The sequence below is a fragment of the Drosophila biarmipes genome, chromosome 3R, assembly GCF_025231255.1.
Source record: "Drosophila biarmipes strain raj3 chromosome 3R, RU_DBia_V1.1, whole genome shotgun sequence".
Taxonomy (NCBI): Eukaryota; Metazoa; Arthropoda; class Insecta; order Diptera; family Drosophilidae; genus Drosophila; species Drosophila biarmipes.
This window is the reverse complement of record NC_066616.1, coordinates 28,127,261-28,145,421: the sequence shown is the minus strand read 5'-3', so window position 1 is coordinate 28,145,421 and position 18,161 is coordinate 28,127,261. Positions and strand designations below refer to the sequence as shown.

The 18,161-nt window shown below is 41.8% G+C and overlaps 1 protein-coding gene and 1 non-coding gene across 2 annotated transcripts in view; both read left to right on the top strand.

The window, feature by feature from the left end:
- LOC108024387 (protein pellino) overlaps positions 1 to 17,388 on the top strand; it is a 32,480-nt gene extending 15,092 nt beyond the window's left edge. Inside the window, exons 3-10 of the mRNA XM_017094296.2 lie at positions 11,693 to 11,785; positions 14,139 to 14,370; positions 14,728 to 14,919; positions 14,985 to 15,173; positions 15,230 to 15,328; positions 15,500 to 15,653; positions 15,724 to 15,901; positions 15,974 to 17,388. Of these exons, the coding sequence (XP_016949785.1) occupies positions 11,693 to 11,785; positions 14,139 to 14,370; positions 14,728 to 14,919; positions 14,985 to 15,173; positions 15,230 to 15,328; positions 15,500 to 15,653; positions 15,724 to 15,901; positions 15,974 to 16,100 (1,264 nt within the window). The 3' untranslated portion in view covers positions 16,101 to 17,388. The remainder of the gene's footprint in view (positions 1 to 11,692; positions 11,786 to 14,138; positions 14,371 to 14,727; positions 14,920 to 14,984; positions 15,174 to 15,229; positions 15,329 to 15,499; positions 15,654 to 15,723; positions 15,902 to 15,973) is intronic.
- Positions 17,389 to 17,993: 605 nt separating this feature from the next.
- On the top strand, positions 17,994 to 18,158 carry LOC122817812 (U1 spliceosomal RNA). The gene has a single exon (XR_006367383.1). It is a non-coding gene; the product is annotated as a U1 spliceosomal RNA (small nuclear RNA).
- Positions 18,159 to 18,161: the final 3 nt, after the last annotated feature.

Here is an 18,161-nt window from a genome sequence, read left to right as displayed (position 1 = left end):
CTTATTTGGGGAGTAATGGGATTTAATACAAAATCGAACATGAAAATGGGTTAAAAATCTCATCCTCGCTTAGAATAACAATTTAAATGTAGATTATTAGAGAATTTCGCCCCAAACTCATAGAGGTATGCCACTTTCAAATCGGAATTGAATTACTGAAGTTATGAAATTTACAATTTAATTTATTTAATATTTTACTTTAGTTTTATGTCAAAATATGTCTTATATTATTATAAGAAATTGATATAGGTATATAAAACCTTTCTACCTATAAAACCGAAACTCAAGATGTCAAAATAATTCAAATCTCGATCTGTTAGCCGACAGTTGACTGCACAGTGGCGTTGCCGAGCTCGAGATCTCTCGACATGGAAACAGAAATAAGCCAGCTTACGAGCCGCGACACAGAGGCAAGTTGAAAGCAGAGTGTCTAAGAGGCAAGAAACCAGACGACAAATGCCACAGAACACGTAATGATGATAAACGCGGGATGCAAGAAGTGGCCGAGTGGGTGGTGTGGGAGGAGGGTGGAACCACTGCAACCCAGAATGGATAGAATGTGGGGGAGTGGGCGGTGGGTGGTTGGGGGCAGGGGGCAGGGGGCAGGGGCTGTTCCTTAACCCATACAGCTCGGTGACATAATCGGCACAGTTGGCCTGGCAACAACTGTTTTGCCAGGCGCTTGCTGTTACAAAACAGCCAGCTGGAGGGGCTTCTCGAGGGGGGTTTTCGGTGCTGGGGATGGGGATGGGGATGGGGGAAAGGTGAAAGGAGCACTTGACATTAAAATAATCATATACTTATGTATACCGAAATGCGTTTGCGGACTTCCGATGACGAATGGGGCATTTTCTCAGTTCTCCTCGTCTGGATTTTCGAGGAATTTGTACCTTTGTCGGCCAGGAGTTGCCTGGCAACGATTTCCAATTAATTATTTGCATAGCGCATTACGGTGGAATTCCACCAGCGACAGCCGTCGGTTAATTTGTTGTTTGTGTTTGCAGTAGAGGAGCCTTTAACGATAGGGGCAATCAGCGTAATGATGCTTTTCCCGGGCAATCGATGGCCCTTGGCTGATTGGCTTGTATAATCCGGCGGAGGTAGCGGAAGCTACAATGGTAACCATAGAGGTGTAAGCCAACTAGCCAGCCATCTACCAATCAATATGCACGCACACTCTCCTGCGTTCCCTCCACTTTTCTTGGGGGTTTTCGCTGGAATCGAAAACGGAGATTGGAGGTCATGCCGTGTCTGACCCAAAACTGCACGTTTTCCTCTTGTGCCTCGTTGTGTGTTTGCTTTTTGGTCTGTGACCTTTGACATCTGACTGCTAGCCGGTGCCACCTCTAGTTGAGCCGGGTTGATTGACATAATTCATTCCGACCGCCTTGATTTGGTTTCGAATTTTGGATATGGATTCGGATTTCTGTCGCATATCGATTTCGTCTAAATGTCAATCGAACTTTGCTAAATGTCATTGAACCGCTGTCGCCGATCGGGGGGCGTAAGCCTGGCCTGTGGGCGTGGCCGGGCTTTTGCCTTGGCCATTTTATGGCTTCATTTCAATTTGGCATTAATTGGTGAATGTTCATTGTTGCTGTTGCTGTTGTTGCGCCTGCATTTTCATAGTTTCGCCTGCGGCCGGCAATCAACCAGCAGCTGGCATCTATCCCGCTCTCTTCCTCGGGGTGCACTGGGAGAAAAACTTAGTTTAAAGACTGTCAAACTATACTATAACTATGTATGGTTTTAATCCAAAAATGGTTTCTTGAAAGCCAAAAAATTGCATTGATTAAACTAGTTGGGAATTTTAGTAACAAAAGTGAACTTAACAAGTTCTCCTTTCTTCCTTTGTTAAATTTATTAGAAACTAATATATATGTTCGGATTATTACTCCCTAATTTTATTGCAAAACAATGTTTGAACGACTATTTTAATTTTAAACATTTTTTGTTTTTATTATTGTTTTTTTTTTCTATTATAAAAATTTTTATATTTACTTCAATTACATTTACAAATTTATTTTCATTTCCAAATACCTATTTTATAAAATTTTTTTTTTTTATATTTCGGTGACCAACATTATATTTCGTTGACCAACACTGGATGCTACTTTATAATATTGTTATTCAACACTACCCCTAAGCCTACTCTTAATTTTTTAACGGAATTTAAAGTACTATTTAATTCTTTAGCTGTACCTTTCGGTTGGTAATTTTTCACCAGGTATATACCTTATTTTCCTTTTCCCCCATGCTCCACCGGGTCGCCTGTGTCGGCGTTTTGGCCATGCAGATTGTTGCTGGCTGGAACATTTTCAATGCATAATCAACAACAACAGCAATGGCAGCAACATCTCGCTACGTGACGAATTACGTGCAAAATTGCTACCCAACCGCCACATCCAAGCGATCCAAGTGCTGCCCTTTGTGCAGCTGCTGTTGCCGTTGCCGTTGCCATGACGTCTCACTGCTTTTTATTATATTTATTTTTATTTTTATTTTTATTTGATTGTGTGATTTTGCGATTCTGGTTTGCGACTCAAAGACTCTTTTCTAATGCGCAAAACATACGTATTCTCTTTGAGCTCTCGTCAAAGTCTGGATCACCACTTGCCAGTGTCACGTACAACATCATGTCGAAACTTTTATTGATCTTAAAGCCTTTTCTGCGTTTCATTCTCAGCTGCTACTCCTGTAGTGGGTATACCTTTTTTTTTTTTTTTGGTACGCACAAGGCATAATTTTTGTATCAAATTGCAATTTTCGTGGCTGCCAGAAGAAGATCGCCGAGGCAACTCCCCAACTTTTTCGAACCAACTGACTGGTTGGTTGGTTGGTTGGCTGTTGCGCTTGCAGGTGAAATTGTGCGCAGCGTAACATATTATTAAATTGCCTTGATTATGGTGGCGCGGAGCTTGGGGCCTGGTCTTGGCCAGAGTGAAATAGCCAATTTGAAACCGCCCGAGTATTTCCTGTCGTGCCGCTGCTCTTCCTCTCCCCTGGCTGACCGGCAATTAAAGTGTGTAAACATGGCCGACTGAGGCCACTGAGCTGGCCAAAAGCGATCCTAAATCGACTGTCAGAGTGGCAGAGCGCAGACGTTTGATCATAAATCTTAGAGTGCTGCCAAAAATAGAGTCATTCTTCCAGGGGATCGTATCCGAATGGAATGGTGTGGCATCGTTTCGATTCGATGCGATGGATGGATGGTTGGGTGAATGCATGACCGCCTGGGCTAGTTCGACAGCAGAGCAGGAACGAAAGAACGATAAAGACCAGAAATAAAGCCAGCGCCACACACATGCAGCAGACAACAAAGAAATCGGCCTCGAACAAGGGGGAGGCACTGCACCCCAGCGAAAAGGAACACTACTTTCGTAGCACCGATACGGAAATACTCTGGAAAATGTCAGGAGTTCATTAGAGGTGATTGATGTCTTAGGCAGAAGGGAAATATAGCTTCCAGATACTTTTAGGGCACCTTTATCGAGATATTTTAAAGTATAGTTGCTATAGTCTTCCTATTATCGCTTGAAAATAACTCAGTAATCCTTTTATAGTTCACCTCACATGTGAACATTTTAGGTTTAGTAAAGGGGGCTCTTTCATTGCCGCCTTTTGCAGGATTACCTTATCGCAGTTCTCTGGTATTTATAATACCACAAAGTAAGGGTATCGCAGGGGTTTCGCCGCTCTAATGATTGATCTCCGATTAGTTGAACAAATGGTGGGTTCTTCAAATGCCCTCTGGAGTGGGGATTCGGGTTGGAACCGCACCGAACTGAGCCATTTATATGGGTCAATAGACTGACGATCGATTGATAATGCCCTGCCAGATAATTGCTGTGCCAGTTTCACCCTTCTCCAATTTACTTGCAGTCACTTTGCTTGTCCCTCCGTCATAAATCGAATTTATAATAGGGTTCTTCGATTGGATTTCATCGCTATCTTACGAATATGAAGCAACCTTTCATATACTTTTATTTATTGTTACAAAATACGCGTTAGTTTGGCTTAGTTTTTTTTTATTTCCCTGCTTTTAGTGGATGTGTTTATTATGTCATAACGATTTTAGTCACGCATCTATGTCGACAGTTTTCATAACTTTTCCTTTACTGCCTGGCTTTGTTTTCTTTAGCTTTCGCACCTGCAATTTAACGCTTTGGTTTTCCTTCACTTTTTTCTTGCTTTCCACTTGGCCAAATTATGTCACTTTTTGTTTAAATGTTTATTTAAACAGCGCCAAAAAGTTTCAATTTCCGTTTGCTCATTAGGCCCGGGCGTGCTGTTGGCTTTGGGCCGTTTCGAAGTGTTTTAGAGGGGAATGCGGCGGAGTGGGGCCTACATAATTAAGCGCTTTCCGACCAACTACGGGCTGGCAGAGGCACCGCCCACACGCAGCGGCAGAAATAGCTTAATGCCCCATCAAACTAGCTGCGATTTCGGTTCGCATTTGGGCCTGCACATGCAAATACCCTGGAGGTTGGGCGAAAACAAAGGGTGTGATGAATATGTGGCAGGGGAGGAGTTAAACTAAAATAGGTATTTTATACACCCACAAAAATATGTAAAATGTATTCTACTTTAACAAAAACTACTTTTTAAGTTACTATATTTAAAACATATTTTTATTATTAGTAGATTGATTTTTTAAAATATTCACAAAGGCATTTCAGTAACTGAATTCCTATTTCTTAAAGCTTACCTCCTAACTCCACTAACGTTATACTCAGCATATTTAGGGTACCTTCTAGTCTTGTACTTTTTCTATTGTATTTACTTGTTTTCTGCGGTTGATTTATTCTTCCCTTCTATTATTTTTTGGGTGCTAATGAGTTTAACAACCTGCGGCCATTTATGACGAGAAATTTGAAAATGGAGGTTGGAAATGTACCGGGAATACCGAGCTATGGTTTAGTCACCGCAAAGAAGATGAATCAGTTTTACGTCTCAAAGACACTCAATGTTATTTCTTTTGAATTGTATATTATTTTTTTGTATCCTTTCAAGGGGAAACTTTTCAGAGTGTATACTGTGCTTCTTATCAAACTCAAACTTTGTTATCATAAAAAAAAGTATTGCATTAGAAACGCTTGAAACCATGACATCATATAACTAAGCTAAAAGAGTAGATGATGAAATTGTAGTTATGGCATATGCAGTACTTCAGGGTTCTTTTTCGCCGACCGTTCCCAGATCCATTTAGGGGGCAGAATAATTAAATGCCATCTATTGAGGAAACGGCGGAGATGATGGTGATGATGATGCTGGGCGAATGGGTTGTGGGCAAGTATCACTTCTATTGGACCTCTCATTCTGCGCTGTTTATTATTTCTTCTATCCCATAAGCCTGTCATTAGTGCTTTAATCACGCATACAGACAGGCAAAAAGTCGTGCCCAGCTCAGCCCAGCACTTGCTTATTAAAATTGCTGAAAGCAACGCGATAATGACGTTTGCTCGTAAAAAGCTAGAGATTAGCATATTCATGCTTTCATTAGGATGACAAACTGCAGTTCAGCGCGGGTTTTTATGTTACTAGTGCATCCCAGGCAGCTCTGATCCCAAGGCATTGCTCCAAATCCAGACCAGACAGCGAGGTACAGAAATAGAAGCACTCCACGACGAATGAAAAGCGAAACTATTAGCACGGAAATGGGAAATGTTTCTCCATCTTGGCTCGGCGTGGTTATTTATTTTTAGCCAAAAAACGGGGCAAAAAGAAGAACGGAGGGTAAAAACTAAACCGTCAGTTGGAGAAGGAAAATCCATAAACTTGGGCACATAATGTGGCCGAAGCTTAAGGAAATGCAACCACGCAATGATCAAAGTGTTCCGAAAATACTCTGCCCAGCTAATGGATCTATGGACTATCAATAAAAATATATCTTTTTTTTATTTATTAATCAACTTAAAATAAAGATAAGATATTTCCAGCTTGTAGTTCGAAGTTAAAACGTATGGAATTTATAAAGAGATTAAATATTATATTTATATCAAACTAGTTTCGAGCAACCTGACTTTAATAGGCTTATGCTAAGAAGCAAAGACTTTGATAAAATATTTTATACATTTTCCTGGGCAACAAAAATTTAAGATATATTCAACATATCCTCTTCTTTTGAAAAAAACGTGCTCAAGAGCAGCTCAGACGTTTGCTTTTGGCAAGTAAACTAAATACGCTTTTTCCTCTCCTGGACGGCCGTCGGTTTGTTTGTTTAGTTTTAGCCAGCTTGGTTTTGGTCGCCTCGGTGCTGAAGTAGTGCAAATTTGTTTGCCAAAAAAGCAGCTGGGAAAGGCAAACCAAAGAGCAGAGAAATATTGTTCGAGACGTGCCGCTGCACAGGCAAACAAAAAACTGCCAAGATCAGGGAGCAGCGCCGTACCGAAAAAAAGTATAACTTCCATTGTTCAGCTTAGACAAATGTTTTGTACCTTTTGTAAAAATACAATACAAAAAAGAAAAAAGGAAAACAAAACTATACCAGTGACACCAAACAAGCTTTAAATGAAATTTCTGCTGATTATGTAACCAACTAAAATTGAGTGAGCGCCAAAGAAAGAGCTATCTTTGTGGCTGTTCAGCTGGGCTGTTTAAAGAAAAGTGGTTAAGAAACTGCCAGGCGGCGATTTGCATACATGGAATTAGTGAGCCACCGCTAACAAGGCCTAAAAAACACAGCCCAGACCGACAAACTCTTTGACCCTGTCACCCGAATGGTAATTATTGGTATCTCGAAGATACGAAAGCCAGAAATCTACAATCTAGAATATAGATAGAGATAGTTTTCATTGTATCTCAAAGGTTCAAAACATTGGAGTTTTAGTTTAGAATATATTTTATGGTTTATTTGGCTTTGATTAAAACAAGCAATCTTTCTGTACTTGCAGTACTTTGTATCTCAAAGATACTTTTCATAAACTATCCGTGATAAAGAACGTGTTTATAGCATGCCCATGTTTATGTGTACATTTTCCTTGCCTTGCTCTTTTTTTCGAGCTCCGCAATTTTGATGTTCTCCTCTGGCCATTCTTTTGTGCTTGAATTTCGCTGGCAAAACGAGTTTTTTTCGTGAATGTTTTTTGAAGTTGTCTCAATGAGAGTTTCATTCTTGAAATGCAAACAGCTGTGTGGCAGAGACATGTGCACAGATACAGATGCCGATATGGATACACAGATACGGATACAGACACATCCACGGCATGTGAATGTGAATGGGTATGGGAAGCATGAGAAGAGCCCGGCATTTCGCCCATCAGCTAACCCAGGCACAGACCGCAAATTTAACCATAAAATATGGTAACGAAACACCTGCTCTTACCTGCAAAAAGTGTCGTCTGTCCGCCCTTCTCGCCTGAGTATCTGTATCTGTACGCTGCCATTGTGTTTTCCCCCCTCTTGTTTATTGTTTAATCTGCCATTGCACTCTGCTGGTCTTTGCATTTATTTGGCATGACAGCCGAGGGGCGACACTGCAGTTTGAATATTCTACAACTACTTGCACTTCACCCTGCTCAAATTTCAAATGGTATGGAATAAACAAGAAGTGGAACTATCTTCTACTCGTGCTCTTTTCTGCTCTTCAACTATATTTCTCCACTGTCGCCGCGTGTAAATAAAGCCACAGTCCTCTGAACACTCACTGCACCTCCCACCTCAACCTCTGCTGTTGACAGGCAAACTCAGAGATTTATGAAAGTTATAAATATAGCGTACCAAGTCTCCCGTTGCCACAGCGAATCTGGAGCAAACGAAGAAGCAGCAGATGCAGCTGCCACTTTATGCTGAGCACAGCCAGCCGAATTTGATCGAAAACTTTGCCCGCAAAATGTTATTTTTAAAGTTTTGCTATCGTTGTCGCATTGAGTTATGGCTTCACTTCCCTGCTCTACCAAGGAATACTACACGTAATGGGGGGATGTACTATGGTAATGTCGTCGTTAGCGACTACAATAAGTTACATCATGGGAAGTGACTCGGTTTGGGAAGCACACGGTACTTAAGAAGATAATAATCCTATGTTTGGTATATTCGTTTTCCTATACGTTTGGTATATTTTTAGTATTTTTAAGGAGTTTTTTATTGAGAAGAAGTACTTAGTTGTTTAAGATCAGTATGATAGGGTATTATTGTTTATTATAACTATAACCACATGGGCTGTTCTAAAGAACCGGTTTTAATGTATACTTTAAAGTAATGTTTTCCCCAACAAAATCAAGAACTTTTTTTAAGCAATTTTTTATTGAGAAGAAATACTTAGTTATTTCAAGATCACTATAAATTCAATGGCTGTTCTAATGGTTTCATAGGGCTGTACATAGGGCTAACTGACTTAAAGCTAATGTTTTTCCCAACAAAATCAAGAACTTTGATTCTCCCCCGGCACAATTGATTTCTGTGTTTCCATGCCAGCTGACCTTTGGTCTCCTGGCGCCCCTGTCGCTTGTTGCTCCTCACACATTAGACCTGTCATCCGCAGACCCCCCATATAAAGTCAATTAGAGGTGCAGCGAGACGCTAAAAGCCTTGCGAGACCTCATTTTGCGGGCGGCGCTTAGGTGGGCGAGCTAATCAAATGAATGCAGCGAATACGTGGGTTACTTTGGTGTAATAATCAAATTAATTTGCATAAGCTGCGACCCCGTGACATTAAACCATTTGTGGCCGTCCCCCGGTGGCAGAGCCTGTGCCAGTGCCTATGGTCAGGTCAGGTCGGTTGCCCTGATTTCAGAGCCCTACCCTTGGTGGCCGATGGCGGATGGTTGGTTGGATGGTTGGTAACTGATGGTTGTTGGTGGGTCCTGCTGCAGTTTTTAGTATTTAGCATTTTCAGCATGCAATCGAGCGGCGGGCGATGTTTGCCCTTTGCGTTAGGTTGGAAATTTATTGTAATGCGATTGTGTCGACCAACAACCATGGAGCGGTGGTCTGTTGTGGGTCTCGTTCTGGGCCGGTTGCATTTGGTGGCATGCAAGGCAAACGAGCGAAAATCGATGCTACGAGAGCACTGTCATGCAACGGGGCGGTACCTGTACTTGCGTATAATGAAATACACTTTTACGCCCATTTCCCCCACAAGTACCAGAGGCAGTTCTGCACTCAGAACAAAAAGCTACATTTTTATCACAAAGATTTCTTACCAAATTTAAAATTTTAACTATTATTAATATTATAAAATATTTTATACCAAGTTTTAAATATTTTTTTACGAATTTTGAATGGTAAATCTAAGGTTACCATGGGTATATTGCTTGAAATTATTTTTTTTATAATTAAATTTTATCTTTAATAAGGGTAGTTTTGTTTCTCAGTGCTGCGTAAACCCAAACACACAGACACGAAAATTGATTTCCCTAAACAACAGCCAAAGTACTAAACTGAAGCCGGCACCACAGATACAAATGCAAACACGCATACCAGCACAAACACTGGGGTCGCGCCATCAAAGATATCGTATCTCATGGATGCCCCTTTTCAGTATCTGTGAGTAACTCCATGTGTACGTGAATTCTATTTTTTTTATAGCGCACCATGTTTTCAATGTATTTCTCTTTTTTTGCCAACTTTTTTTTTGGCTGGTCTGTCGTAATGTGCTTGGTTTAGTTTTGAAATTGAAATGTATGCAAATAGTGGCATGTTGCCTTTGAAAATCGATAAATTCTTTGATGGCAGCGAGCACAGCTGATTGCATGTGTAAAAGTCACGCGAAGAATGGGACACCATGAGGGTTGTAGGAACCCTCAAAACTCTTATATCAAATAATCAAGATTTATGCGATTTGTTAATGAATTCTCTCTGCAGAAAGACCCCCAGGGGAATGGTACTTTTGAATGGAAAATGTTTCAATTGAATGTTGTGTAATACGAAGATGGATAATGGGTGCTGTTGATTCTGTGACAAGCCCTATGGCTACACGCATATTGTGTAAATATTTACTCCGATTTCAATTTTGATCGCATCTCAACATTTTGTTTTCCCTCGAGTTTTTTTTTCTTGTTAATTGAATTCAATTTGGACAGCAGTCAAATGACAAACTTTCATTATTATTGATCATGCTAGGCTTAATCAATTTAACCCAGTTTATGCTGGGAGGCCGGGTGGGTCCTATTGTTCGGGGGGAATAATTAATGCTGGTTGTGAAATATTATCTTTTCTGTAAAAAAAGATAGGATGGCAGATGAAGCTTCTTTAACAATGAACCTGTTGATTGCTAAATGACATGGGACTAAATTAGATTGTTCAAGGAGTCATAATTACAAAATAATATCCTCACTTCTTTAAAGGAATTTTTCTGAAGGATTTTGACTTTTTGGAAATTTTAATAATGAGTTAATATACATATCAATAACAACCTTAACAAACGTTCTATGTAAGTTCGTTTAATTTCTTGCTAACTATTGGCCCCATTAAGGCCCCAAATGTTGACGGCCTGCTGTCCAGAGCTTATTGACAGGACTGTACGTCATGTCAGCCATGTCTGTACATATCTAAACAAAGTTGCAGCGCTAATTTGAAGCCAGCAAACAGAGAGTCAGACAGGGCGAGAGTGATGAGCATTTGCCATTTCACCTTGTGCAACCGCCGCCCACGCTGCCCCACCACCTCCCCCTGAAATTCTGTCTGCAGTGCACAATTTCAAGAGCCACACCCCCCGCTCCCAGCCCCCTTTTTCCCGCCCATTCAGCCCACGCAAAAGGGGAGCAAGTTTAAATGCAACGAGCAAAAATCAATGCAACCCCAAAGCAGCCCCATGCAACCCCTTCGGAACCCCTTTTGGAACCCATTCGGAACCCCTCCGGCACCTCTTCTCCCCTGTAAAGCACATTAAAAAAGTCCATTTGCCCTGTTTGTGAGTGGGCGTGGACCGGCGCCATGCTGGTTTATTAGATTGCCGTAAATAAGTTTATGATGTCTCCGAAAAAGCCAGCGAAACGTGTATTTTGATGTAATAAAAATCAAATAGCGCCCCCAACAGCCAGGCTAATGAGAAATTCGCCATTGGATGCAATTTTCCACTAATTTGGTATAATTAACCCTCTAATTATGCGATCACCTACAAGTTGTCGATGGTGCCAAAGTGACTTGATAGAAGGATAGAAGGTGGCACATTCCTAAGACTTCCAAGGGAAAACTAATCACACTGGGAGAAAAAGCCCTTAAAATAGTTCATAAACACAATTAATATTCTGTCTAAGAAACATCTTTATAAAATGGAAGAGTTTTATAGTTAATTCTATTTTTAGAGTAGTAAATCTTTCCTTAAAAAATCTTCAAGATAATCCAGTTTCTCCTAGTGCAGTGCAGCGGAGACAGAGCGGAGCTATTTCCTCATTTGAAATTCTAGAAAGCCAAGAAGTGGCAGAGTAATATATATGCACATCCACATATATATTTAGAATGAAAAAGGGTGCCACTGAGATGTTGGAAATGAGCAATTTCTTTGGCATTTACTTTGAAATTGTTTTGCTTTAGTTTTCTGCAGCCATTTTCCTTTTTGTTTTGTTCCCATTTTGCTACTGAGAAAACTTTCCTTTATTGTTTTCCTTTCTTGCATAACATAATGGCTGAGCGGGGGTTCTTGAAGGGTTTCCAGGCTTTGTGTAAATTACCAAAAAATAAAGACCATAACCATCATGTGCATTTCCATTTCCATTTAAAATTTAATACTTAATCCCATCTTTACTTGCAGCACCGACGGCACTGAATCTCCCATACTGGCGGAAGACGGTGGCGATGGTCATGACAAACCGCGATTGCGATACGGCGAACTAGTGATACTCGGGTAAGTCCATGGGAAATAATAATACTACTAAGGCCGTACCTAGAGTACTTTGTTTGGGCTTGTCAAGTGCTGAAATGAGCACTTCAAGTCAGAGTCTTGGAGTTCTTTGTTCTTTGGGTTCGAGTGTTTTACTCGAGGACCTTTAGAACAAAACAAGAGACAGGGTCAATAAAACATTGTTTTCAATTAAGATAATTCTGTGTTTGAACAGCTGGCATGTGGTTCAGGAAATTACTTTCACTTATGCACTTGAAAGGATTGATAGAAGGGACATGGAGAATATGATAATAAACTTGGGTGGCAAAGGAATACCTTTGGCTAGGAAGATTTTAAGCTATCTTTTAATCCCCTGTAAATCCCATAATGCACCTATGTTTAAGGCTCCAAATCAGTTGTAACATCTTCGAATTATGTCACTTTGCTGATTAACATCTAAGCGGCTTAAACGGATTACCTACTTAACGATTCAAAGATCAAAGATTGCTGCCTAACCAGTTGCATTCGACACCAGGCCAAGCGAAGTCTACTATCGTTGTGCCCCACGGATTCATAAATTAAGAATCGCTGCACTTTTATGGGATCGTCTCGCATCTTCAAGCGAACCCACCGACTCCAGCCATAAACCCAATCAGTCAAGCGCAGCTTACAGAAGTTTAAGTGCCGGCTCTCTGTAAACATTCGGCTAGGCTGGCCGCATAAATTTGAGCCACGCAGCGCTACGCCGGCGGAGATTGATGATTCTGGCCAGCAGCTGGGATGGATGACTGTAAATCTTGATGCTCTTGACGGCACTGGTCTGGACTGGACTGGGCCGGGCCAACAGCGCTTGACATTGTGCTGATTGGCAGCGCTTTGCCGCTGACTCACAGGCTCCAGAGCTCCAGCTCCAGCTCCATCGCCAGACTTCTTGAGTCATTAGCCGAAAGCGATGCAGTCTGTGTTCTGTACGTTGTCCCAGTTGTTGCTGGCATTTGTTATCTTAACACTTTTTAATTGCCCATAGGACAAAGGCTTCGGGTCGGGGGTAAAAATTAAGGGAGCGGAGCCCGAACCCTATGTAGTTCTCCATCAATTCCCCATTTATCATGGCGAGCGGACCATGCTGGTCCCCCGAGCAACATGTGGTCACTCATTGAGGATTCCCCCGTCCCCAGAGCGGGTCGCAGAGTGTGTGTGATATATGATAGACAACCGGACGATGATGGCCGGACAACAAGCCACAGGGAAAGAAGCTCTTGAACACTCGAAGCGTTGTCAGCAAATCTCAAACTCTTAATTGTTGTCATCCAAATGAGACATAACCAATTAACAAAGCAAAAAAAGCAAAACAGCTCTGGCCAAATGTGGGCATGAATACATAATAATATATAAGCAGAGCCTCACGGATATAAAGTTAAAGGTCAGCATGTCCCGGGGGTTGCCAAGTGCCTGTAAACATGGATTGGATTTATGTTTTTCATTATCTGGGTTCCCAGAATTTTACATCGCGCACGGCGAGCTTATTGTGCTCCAACTGGATTTCATTGGAAAAGATTTTCAAGAATTTCCGAAATTATTTTTTTACGACCCTCACGGGAGATTGGAATTTTCCGGTGCTATTCTTGAGGAGTACATCAATGAAATCACATAAAATATTATTGACATTTGAGGGCTGATCGTGATCGTTAAGAGGAATAAATAGAAGTGTCCGGAGAGTTGAGAATTCTAGACTTTATTGTATCAGAATGAACTAACTTTATGGCTTCATAAAAGTATTTTGGTAAATCTTATACCATAAATATGGGAAAGAAAGCATTAAAAAGTTCTTTCCACACTGAAATGTTTCATTTTCTAAGAACTTGTTGCGACATTTGTCGATTAATTGCTCATAAAAGATTATAATAAAGCGCATATCCGCTGTTCCCCCACTTCGGAGTATTAAACATCTGCTATAAGTGTGTGTCCCTTGAGATACTAAAGAACATTTTGTGGGCATAAGCCCAATCGGCCCAGAGTCAATAATATTCCCATTGGCCAGAACCGACAGCCATCGGTAATTACATGTTTTATGGCCTAGCTAATGTAGCAAAAATACCGAAAATAACCCGGGGAAAACAAAGGCTAGCCCGCAATTCTTTTGAGTTATTAGCGGCCATCATCTGCGGGAGGCAGGGAAGTGTGGCTGCCCACTAATTGTGTAAACATATTGCCGACGTCGCGCCAGAACTTGACCTATAAACCAAAACGAATTATATTGGTTGAGCAATAATCCCGCCAGCCGGCCCAGAGCGCTCTTATCAACTCGCCCCACATCTGTCACCAAATGCGTAATGTGTCTCACACTGTATCTGTATCTGTGTCTGTCTCATTGCAGCTACAATGGTTACTTGCCACAGGGCGATCGCGGTCGGCGACGCTCCAAGTTTGTGCTCCACAAGCGGACGGAGGCCAGCGGCGTCAAGCGGTCCAAGCACTACATCGTCCAGTCGCCACAGACCTCGAAGGCCATCCTGGATGCCAACCAGCATTCAATCTCGTACACGCTCTCACGCAACCAGGCGGTCATCGTGGAGTACAAGGAGGACGCGGAAACGGACATGTTTCAGGTGAGACACCCTAAAAACTACTGCCCTTCCAATCCCCGAGAGCTTCGGTTTCATGGCCTGACTTTGATGAATGTTACTTGGCTAATTAGCCGTGGCCAAGGGCCAGAAATAGTGCACCGCCGGCCGAGAAGGTCAGGGGTCTGCTCTGTTGACTTTGCCGGCCTGTCATTCAATATTTATATCCGCCTGGCAACCGAAGTATCTTTTCCTGAAGTGTAATGCCAATATTGCATGATTCGTCATTTATTTGCCGTCTGATAAATTGCCTAATCAGTTGTCCCCGTCCCCGTCTCAATCCCTATTCCCGTCGCTGCTGCCCACCCTCGACTAATCACGATGATTGCTCTGCTCCGCCAGGTGGGACGCTCCTCGGAGTCGCCGATTGACTTTGTGGTGATGGACACGCTGCCCGGCGACAAGAAGGATGCCAAGGTGATGCAGAGCACAATTTCTCGCTTCGCCTGCCGCATTCTGGTCAACCGCTGTGAGCCCGCCAAGGCGAGAATATTCGCCGCCGGCTTCGATTCGAGCAGAAACATATTCCTGGGGGTAAGTCCTATCCTGTTTGCCCACTCCTGCTGATACTAATGAGCTATGAACTTGACTTTGTGCAGGAGAAGGCCACCAAGTGGCAGGACAATGTGGAAATCGATGGCCTGACCACCAACGGTGTGCTGATTATGCACCCCAAGGGATCCTTCTGTGGCGGCAGTGCCAAGTGCGGCCTCTGGCGTGAGTGCTCCGTGGGCGGCGATGTCTTCAGCCTGCGGGAATCGCGCTCGGCCCAGCAGAAGGGTCAGCCGGTAGGTTCAATTTGTTATCCTTTCAAACAGTTGATTAACGATTTGGCTTTTTCCAGATCTATGACGAATGCAACATTCTGCAGGATGGCACACTTATTGATCTCTGCGGCGCAACATTGCTCTGGCGTTCCGCCGAGGGCTTGCAGCATTCGCCGGTGGGTATCTGGAGAAATCTATATAGCAGAGGTGGTCAACAGAAACCACTCTTGTACAGAGATATTTCTTATCCGTCCTGCGCTGCTGCTATGGATTTTCGACAACTGAAACATTCAAATCATAGAAAGCCACCTCCGAGCCTACCAAAACTAACCTCTAATTAATTACAGACCAAACACGATTTGGAGAAACTTATCGATGCCATCAACGCCGGTCGTCCCCAGTGCCCGGTGGGCCTGAACACGCTGGTCATACCACGCAAAGTTAACATTGGGGATCAGGTGAACCAGCCTTACGTGTACTTAAACTGCGGCCATGTCCAGGGTGAGTTCGAATGCCTTCCACCACAAATGGCAAACAAAAAATCTATAATATAACTCGATTGCCACGACAGGCCATCACGATTGGGGTCAGGACGAGAACACTGGCGCCCGCCGCTGCCCCATGTGCCTGGAACTCGGTCCGGTGGTCACCCTGTGCATGGGCCTGGAACCGGCCTTCTACGTGGACGTGGGCGCCCCAACGTACGCGTTCAATCCATGCGGACACATGGCGACTGAGAAAACTGTCAAGTGAGCAACTGCATACAAGTTATATCCGAGATTTGACCCCACTAACTCATGGTTCACCTTCGATACTTGCAGATACTGGGCCAACGTGGAAATACCGCACGGCACCAACGGATTTCAGGCCGTCTGTCCCTTCTGTGCGACGCCCCTCGACGGAGCGACTGGCTACATAAAGTTAATATTCCAGGATAATCTAGATTAAATATAAATATAATACATAAACGCGTGTATTTACGTCTATATAGATACTGTAGTAATTGAGAGATGTCCAAGTTTGAAGCAGGCATTAAAACTAGGCTTTATTTATTATCATTAATTAACATTTAAATGCAACAGAAGGCGGAAGCAATTTCTGAATACTGAATTAAACGGAAAACACACACAAGAAAGCAGAATGAAAGGAGTCGAAGTGAAATTTTTTATTTGTTGTGTCCCTGGCTGCTAGAGTTTTGCACCATTCGATGGCTAGCATATAATTGCAGCATTATGTTTGGCAAATCAATGCGATTAATTGCGAAGTTAACAGAGCCGCTCCTCAACCGGCCATTACACACCCCATTCCCCGATCGAAATTGCATGTTAATGTTTCATGTTTGGTTTCCCCCGACTGTAAAATGTAAAAATGATTTGAATTAATGAAAGCAAGGCATAACAAACGTAATGATCAGCAGCCATCAGGCATACGAATTAATGCAAATGCGAATGGAAATTGCATAATTGTAAAAGTTGAGACCGAATGTAAATCGCAGATATATTTATAGCCCGCCACGGGCCAGCCGCATAAATTGTGTATAATTGTGTAAAAACAAACAAGATTTGAAATGTAATCTGTAATCTGTAATCGTTGAACCTAATTATTCGCAATCACTTGCAACTACCCAACATTGCTGCGAACCGCAGCAAACAACATTTACGTATTTCTCACCAAATCTAGAGCTTACATTTAGAACGAAGAATCGTCGAGGAGAACCTAACACAATAATAAACCACAATTAAACTCCAGCAAGTGAAAACATGGTAAAGCATTATTCTAAATAACAAATAATAATGAAAAACAAAAGGAAATACAAACACAAAAATAAAAACCGTATGAACAACATGTACAGTTTCAAAACTCTGTCAACAAATACGTATAAACGCGAATTCGTGAAATCGAACGCGTTGATATGATAGCATTATACGTACATATGTCTAGATCTATCTAGGTTAAAATATATCTGCAGCGATCTATGTATGTTGATATTCATTTTCTGCCCAAATTGCATTATACATTGCTAAGTTAGTTAATCTTACACCCTATGATTATACATTACGATTATTTGTATTATTATTTTGTATGCATTAAACACGTCTGTGTGTTCATTAAATGTTGCGCCGCGGTGTGTTAGCAAATTACAGCATTGCAAAACAGAAACAAAACAACAAAAAACAAAATAGTTCATAATAAATACAAAATGTAAAATAAAAACTTTCTAGCAATACACATAAAATGTTATCGGAGTGTTTACTTATGGATTTAGGGGTATTGCTTTTATTGATTATGTTACTGGGTTTTGGGAGTACTTTTGTACATAGATGTTATAAAATTTAAAAGGTCACTGAATTTCTCTTTAAAAAAATGTCCAGCTTATGATAATATAGTATCAAATATACTACCAACTTTAAAAATATTTTAACTGAAGCCTGGATAATTAAATACCCATCATAGTACAATAGCTATTGCCGGCAACATAATTCATTTTGAATTTTTAAATTTTTTTTCATTTTGGCCCCCACAATAGATCTCTTTGGCAATGTAAAGCAAAGACAGTTTAAAGTTGTATATGGTTTGAAATACCTTGGCATAAAACTTTAAAGCTTAAAACAAAAAATCGTAAAGCAAAGTCATTTATTTATGGCTAAAAATAGACACAGAACATTTGTTTACCATCGGAATCGCCTCAGCTGGTTCTGAACGGCGGGTTCCACTGCGCATGCCAGTATATTTTATGAAGCATACTTACAGGGGTGCAATGTCTCGCCACGCGCTCCCTATAATTCCCAACTGCTTCTAGCTTGCCCGGAATGGAAACCCTGCAGCAGAGCGGAGCAAAGCATACTTACCTGGCGTAGAGGTTAACCGTGATCACGAAGGCGGTTCCTCCGGAGTGAGGCTTGGCCATTGCACCTCGGCTGAGTTGACCTCTGCGATTATTCCTAATGTGAATAACTCGTGCGTGTAATTTTTGGTAGCCGGGAATGGCGTTCGCGCCGTCCCGACATT